This window comes from Lygodium microphyllum, chromosome 5 (genome assembly GCF_053477565.2).
Source record: "Lygodium microphyllum isolate KBCC chromosome 5, Lygodium_microphyllum_v1.1.10, whole genome shotgun sequence".
Lineage (NCBI taxonomy): Eukaryota > Viridiplantae > Streptophyta > Polypodiopsida > Schizaeales > Lygodiaceae > Lygodium > Lygodium microphyllum.
This window is the reverse complement of record NC_141139.1, coordinates 47,640,107-47,647,529: the sequence shown is the minus strand read 5'-3', so window position 1 is coordinate 47,647,529 and position 7,423 is coordinate 47,640,107. Positions and strand designations below refer to the sequence as shown.

Sequence of the window (7,423 nt, the reverse complement as noted above, 5' to 3'; positions counted from 1 at the left end):
TTGTTTGTTGCAATTTTGGTCTTTTGTGAGCCAGCTCGGCCTGGCCATCTATGGGAAAGATTTATGGTGCAAATGGTAGAGGATATCATGTATAGATTGCAGTTACAGCACGTGCATGCCTCTCTTGGTGTTCTGCAGCGTGAGGCATCTAACATGGCTTTGTTGCATCTACAAGACCTTTTACGTCATGTAGGACGAAGACTTTGTGATTTTGATGGGTTGCCTGAACCTCATCAACCAAAATCACAACTACATGCTAACCCTCTTTTGCAAGATGAATATGCATACAACATATCAGAACAACATAGGGTTTCTGAATCCATGGAGGGAATGTTGAATGAAGGACAAAGAATTGCCTTCGGTGCAGTCATGGAAGCTGTTGATACAGATACTGGGGATATATTCTTTTTGGATGGTCCTGGTGGGTCTGGAAAGACTTTCCTATACAAATGTTTGCTTGCGAAGGTACGCAGTGGTGGTCGCATAGCATTGGCAACAGCATCATGTGGCATTGCTGCCTTGCTTTTGCCAGGTGGTCGTACAGCTCACTCGCGGTTTAAAATCCCAGTAGAATTAAATAATCGATCCACTTGCAATATTCCTGTTCAAAGTGACCTTGCTCAGTTATTGAGACAAACAAGCCTTATTTTGTGGGATGAGGCTCCTATGACCCATCGACATGCCTTCGAAGCGGTTGATAGAACTCTAAGAGATGTTATGAGCTGTGATAAGCCATTTGGTGGAAAAGTTGTTTTGTTTGGGGGAGATTTTAGACAAGTCTTGCCTGTTGTGGTAAAGGGAACACGTGAGGATATTGTTAATGCTGCATTGTGTTACTCTGATTTGTGGTGTTACATAAGGGTGCTAAGGCTATCTGGCAATATGCGAGTGTCGACAGCTGGTAGTGTGGTGGACAATGGGTTCATCTATTGGATTCAAGGAATAGGGGATGGAGTGGGTGTTACCGAAAGTTGTGATAAGTTGTGTGTCCCACCTGGCATGATATTAAAAGGGCACTCTATCGAAACACTGATTGATAGTGTCTACAGTGACGTGTCCAATGTGGGTGACTACACGTCGTATTTTAGTGAGTGAGCTATACTTGCCTCGCGGAATACAGAGGTGGCTACTTTGAATGATCGTGCATTGCAACTAATGCCAGGGGAGGTCAGGCAGTATTATAGTGCAGATTCAATTGCAGAGACCGACGACTCATTTTTGTACTCTGTTGAGTATTTAAATACATTAGACCTTGGAGGTGGATTTCCTCCTCATTTATTGCTGTTGAAGATAAATGCACCTATTATTCTTCTTAGAAACCTAAATCCAGGAAGGGGTATGTGTAACGGTACGCGATTGATATGCAGAGCTTTCAATAGGAAAGTGATAGATGCTCAGATAATAACAGGGGCAAATGTGGGCGAACGAGTTTTTATTCCCCGTATTACTTTTATTTCAAATGCTACACATTTGCCATTCACTATGAAGCGGAGACAGTTTCCCATCCGGTTGGCATTCGCTATGACAATCAACAAGTCACAGGGGCAAACTTTGTTCATTGTTGGGCTTTATCTAAAGGCACCAGTGTTTACACATGGTCAACTGTATGTTGCATTTTCAAGGGTAAAATCTTCGCATGGTGTGAAAGTGCTATTGGGTGAAGAGGATGGGGGTATGACCACAAACATTGTATACAAGGATGTTCTTCGAAAGGTGCAATAATGTGCATTACTTTCTTTGCGGAGATGTAGTTATTGACGACCATGTAGGTACATTGGTTTTTGCATATATATGACCATGCAGGGAAGTTGGTTTTACATATGTGTGAATTGCTCTCTATGCGCTGTTTGGTTGGCATATACTCTTGGAAGTGTAATTTTTTCATATTTCACTATTCATTTAACTTTTGCAGATGCCTACCCTGGAGTGGCACTATTACCCAGCTTCTGACTATCAAAAGGAGCTGCAATGCACATTACTCGCTATAGCTCCTGATAATATTATAAGAAGAACACTTGCAAGGGTCATCGAGCGTTTATATGATGATGTTAATATTGACATCAAGCTCCCAGTTTTTATTGAAGTTGTACATTGTGGATACACACAATGTTTTCGGGTGCATATGTACGAGGTTGACCATAAGAAGAGATTTCAACGCTCCCATACAGATAAGATACCGAGGCATTGGTTTAAGTATGGGTTCAAAGATTTGGGTTGTTTTGTGACACTGCATCAACGTTTGTCAGTACCTACGGAGTGGTTCACAAATGTTCGACCAGGTATTATTGTTGTTGGGATGGAATGAACTTTGTTAGTTGTTCCATGTACTTATATTGTAATTTTTGTTCTAATGCAGGTGGTGAAGAGAGAGGTAGGACCGTTGCATCGCCCATGCGATTATCAATGGAAACTGTGGAATCGTGCAATGCTTCACCTTCACATATTTTGCTCAAGGAGGAGGATTTTGTTAATGATTCCTCGAAGAAAAGGAAGATTTCTTTCCATTAGGCGTCTTTGAGACATTGTCTTTTTTTGTAGGCATCGGCCATTTGCCTATGGTACTTAGAAATACGTCGGTGCCTTATGCTTGGCCTTTGTGGCTTCATTTTGACTAGGTCTCTTATGGAAATTATTTTTGTGGTGCTTAGTCTCTGCCTCAATTATAAGTAAGTACGTGTAACATTGTTATTCCACGTACTTACTTATACCATTGCATTGCCGATGTGATTACTAATGGAAACCATGAAAGCATTCCCGGCTTCGCCTTCTCGTGTTTTTCTCAACGAGGAAGATTTTGTTAATGATTAGTCAAAAATCTTTGTTTCTATTAGGCATCTTCGAGACATTGTCTTTTTTGTTGGCATTAGCCATTTGCCTACGGTGCTTAAAAACACTTGCGTACCTTATACTTGGTCTTTGTGGCTTCGTTTTTCAGTATTGTGCTGTTGTTTCTAATTATCGTATGTGCAAGCATATAATTTCTTACATTTATGTCGGGAGGAATGTTTGTAGGTATGGTGCATGGAAGAGATTGTTTTTATGTTTGGCATTTTGTGTTACATTGGTTTGGAACTACTTTTAGTTTTAAGTTTGGTGTGTGTGTGTGTGAGACATAGAGAGGGTGCTTAGAGAGAGAGAGAGAGAGAGAGAGAGAGAGAGAGAGAGAGAGAGGTTGAGAGTGATTGAGTGAGTGTGGATATAGAGGGGGGAGGTGTAAATGGGATCAAAGATAGAGGGGTTGTGAGTAGAGGAGAGTAAAGTATGTGATGTTTTTGTGATAGCATTTCCCACTGTGCGATAGGGAAGTGAAGCTGCCGTGCGATAGCACGGCAGCTTCACTTCCCTCGCACCCCGCTTCGCGGCAGCGAAGCTGCCGCGAAGCGGGATAGCGTTCCTTGCGCGCGAAGCGCGCAAGGAACGCTAGTCATCATTATAGAGACTGGTTCTATATGGTGCATGACAATCTTGCAAGAGATTTATCATCTCAGGAAAAACTAAGAATGATAAATTCTCTTTAGCCATTAAATATGTAGTTCTAAATAGTAAGAGTAAGGCTTCATCTTTTATTTCCTTTATTTTTCTTACACTCTTTTCAATGCAATATTTCCCTTCCATCAAAATAGCTTCCATAGCAAACGTATGACGTTGTGCGAACATGGAATTTTAGATTACTAATTTTTAAATTTATGGACCCTCCTTTTGAATTTGCACTATGTGGGTGAGGATATTTCAAGCAAAACATGCAATACATTTTTACCTCATTTCTATCATAAACAAGCCATTTAAACCGATTTAACCATTCTTCTTGAAAAAGCAATCGCCCTTATCTTTTTCTTTCAAGTTTAACCTTTTCTTTAAGTGAAAGATTATTAGTTGTATCACTTGGAGGCAATTCATTTATTGAACATGAGCTCATACATTACCCGTGTTCTCTTTTGCTTTTTTAAAAGGATGTTTTGATACATGCTCAATCCTAGCCCATGCAAGAAGGGTTCCTTGTCTTTTTTTGTCATTTTAGGTGCCATTAATAAAAAAACAAAAGGGTGGTTTCGATCTTACTTGTTTTCTTGTAACCCTTGAAATATGCTATCTTGTTATTATATGCTTGATGTCTCTCACAACAAGCTCCTCTAACCTCTCTTCAAACCTCAATTTTTAAAGGCCTATTAATAAACACATAGTAAATATTTGTGACAATTAAAAAATTTCTTACAAATCTGCTAATAATATGATGTATTATGTTTCTCTTATTAAAACTATCAATCCTAATTGAAAAGAGCTCGTACCCTTGCATGCTATATACAATGATATTTTGCTCTGCTCTTTGAAGCTTGATGTTTGCAATAAACAAAGAGATTTGTTACAATAAACAAATCTCTTACAAATCTTCTAATAACTTGAAGTATTATGTTTCTCTTATTAAAACTATCAATCCTAATTGAAAAGAGCTCGTACCCTTGCATGCTATATACGATGATATTTTGCTCTGATCTTTGAAGCTTGATGTTTGCAAATGTTGCCTACTTGTTTTAAAAAAGAATATGTTGATGATATCAGGTTAAGTGCCTTTGCCTTCACTAGAGATTGATCACTAAATGCACCTTCACAATTTATGCTAACACAGATTGATCTTAGATTAAATATAGACCTATCGGAAAGCAAAAATCCAACTGAAGCATGGAGCGTGCACCTTCAAGAATTACCTATGAAGTTTGAACTTTGAAGCTCAATGGAAAAGGCAACTAGTAGAGAACGCACTAATTGGAAATCGCCAATGTCTCGGTGTTTGCAAGAAGCCAGAGAACGGATTGCCTACACCAATGACCAATCTATTTGCAAGAAGCTTGACTTATGAAGAATACCATTTATGTTTGCACATCTCTCTCTCTCTCTCTCTCTCTCTCTCTCTCTCTCTCTCTCTCTCTCTCTCTCTCTCTCTCTCTCTCTCTCTCTCTCTCTCTCTCTCTCTCTCTCTCTCTAACATGGTTCGCACACAATCGGACATCCAGGGATTTTAGTTGAGGCCAAGAGAAATCCCAAACCATAGGAGGGCATACCAACCCTATAGCATGTCCCAAACCTACCACATTTGAAATTTAAAGTCATCTCTCTCTTTTTCACTCTCTCTATGCACCAATAATGAGCATTGTAGCCAACACAAGCATGGATGATGCACAGGGAAGAGAGAGATGCTATGCAGCACAAGCATGGCTTATGCATCGGAAAGAGAGATGCCAACAATGGGCAATGTAGGCAATACACACACACACACACACATGCATGCACAAACACCCTCTCTCCTCTATGGGATCACGCCACATTGATCAACCATCTTTTTGCCTCTCAAATTGTAGAGTTCTCTATTGAGTTGCAATAGCTAAGTCCCCCTACTTTGAGTTCAAGCCAACATGAATTTTGAGAGTTGAGGCTCATGAGGAGAGGTGGGAGTGACACAATTTGGTAGCTCCAAGTGCCAAGTAACCCTTATGTGAGTTAGACAATTGTGACATGCATGATGTGAGTAAGTTATGGCATGGAAGGGATATTTAAGGTGTGATGGCCTTGTGGTGTGGAAGATGCATGTTATGATACAAATGTGTCTTCTTGGCATATCTTTCAAGTTGGATTATGTGCATGTTCAAGACATGACACGGTGTTGCATGCTCGTGCACCATGACACTTGTGCGCTGTACTGTAGACCTATGAGACTAGGCAGGTGCATGGGTGATGAGCAAAGAGAGAGAGAGAGAGAGAGAGAGAGAGAGAGAGAGAGAGGGGGGAGAGAGAGGAGAAAAAAGTTACAAGAGGTGTGTGTGTGCGTGTGTGTGTGTGAGGACAAAAAAAAGATACGAGAATTGAGAGAGAGATGGGAGAGAAAAAAGTTGAGAGAAATGAAAGAAATAGATACAAAAGGGGGGAGAGAGAGAGAGAGAGAGAGAGAGAGAGAGAGAGAGAGAGAGAGAGAGAGAGAGAGAGAGAGAGAGAGAGAGAGAGAGAGAGAGAGAGAGAGAGAGAGAGAGAGAGAGAAGTGGAGAGAGGAAAAGTGGAGCGAGTATCCTAAGATCTGAAACTCCAATATGTGGGGGAGGTAGAAGCAAGGGGGGCGAAATTCAGTTGGTGGTGCTAGGATAAATTCTAGTTATCGTTTTCCAAGCACTACCACCTCCTCCTACTCCTTATTCAAATTTACAAGTAATAGTCAGTGTGAAAAGTCCAATGTTTCTGTTCATGACAAACTTGGACATGCAATTTCAACTGACAAACTTGGACATGCAATTTCAACTGACAAACTTGGACATGCAATTTCAACTAGTTCTAAGGATTTTTGGTTTTCATTGCTAGTAGGCACATCGCATGGTTTAGAGTAGACACTTGAATTTGGTTATTAAACTCACTCTACTCACAACCAATTGAGAGATAATGAGTGGCCCACATCATCATTAGCTCTAGCCTAGAAATGGTATGAGTGACAATGCAAGGCATGCCAAACATTTATCATCATTATGCTCAATTTGGGTAACATTTGTATTGAAAATTGATCAAACAAGATAGCATGAGATATAATACCCAATCTTGAGAGTAAAAACTAGGTGTAAGGCAATAAAAAGTGTGATGTCATGAAAATAGAGTGTGCTTTGCCATCAAATCCATGCTTTGCATGGAAAAACTGTTGATGACCCATCAACACATAAGCAACATTTTTTGTTATTCTAACCATGTGGCCCATCCCTCAAGCTTAAGCAAGGGGGAAGAGGGGAACTAAACATGCATGATTTTGCACCCCTTCAAAAGCTCTACATGATATATATAAAAATAATAAAATATAAAATACAACTATATACAAATTTCCTCATATGCCCCTCAAATGGCCATCAACTACTAGGCCTTATAGGCTTGCCGCCACTATCATCACCTCCAAAACGTGGCCCTTCTAGCAAAAAATGCTCTATCAAACATAGTAGAGTATACTATCTAATAGGAGAAAGCCATGTGATTGTACATTGGGACAAAAATTTAACTTAGCATGACTTGAGTCCCATCATCCCACATCAAAGCAAGTCTCCAAGTCAACCTAGCACAAGTAGGCTAAAATCTATACAAAAACATTCTAACAAATGTTTTTTAAAATCATCCTTAGCTATTCAATTACTATGCACCCAAGGAGTAGGGATCGAACACTTTTAGCTCACACGGCCTATGATTTTCTAGGTGTCTTAGGTTGCACTAGAATTTCCCTCTATCAAGAACATGTGGAAATAGCCCATGTGCATCTATGTCATGAGTGAAAAGAATATTTTAAGACCAAGTAATGCAAGAGCATGCCTTTGGATTTCTTCGTGCATAGCTTGCACAAAGTTCCCTCTTGGAAACTAAGGGAAGTTGTATAACACATAAGAAGATTAGTTTGCATAATGTGCATCAA

At 39.9% G+C, this 7,423-nt stretch overlaps 1 protein-coding gene across 1 annotated transcript; it reads left to right on the top strand.

The window, feature by feature from the left end:
• Positions 1-321: 321 nt before the first annotated feature.
• Positions 322-2,363, top strand: LOC148035785 (uncharacterized). Its single transcript, XM_087678840.1, has 4 exons — positions 322-901; positions 1,121-1,232; positions 1,368-1,604; positions 2,357-2,363. Exons 1-4 carry the CDS (start codon positions 322-324, stop codon positions 2,361-2,363), a joined length of 936 nt encoding a protein of 311 aa, XP_087534966.1.
• Positions 2,364-7,423: the final 5,060 nt, after the last annotated feature.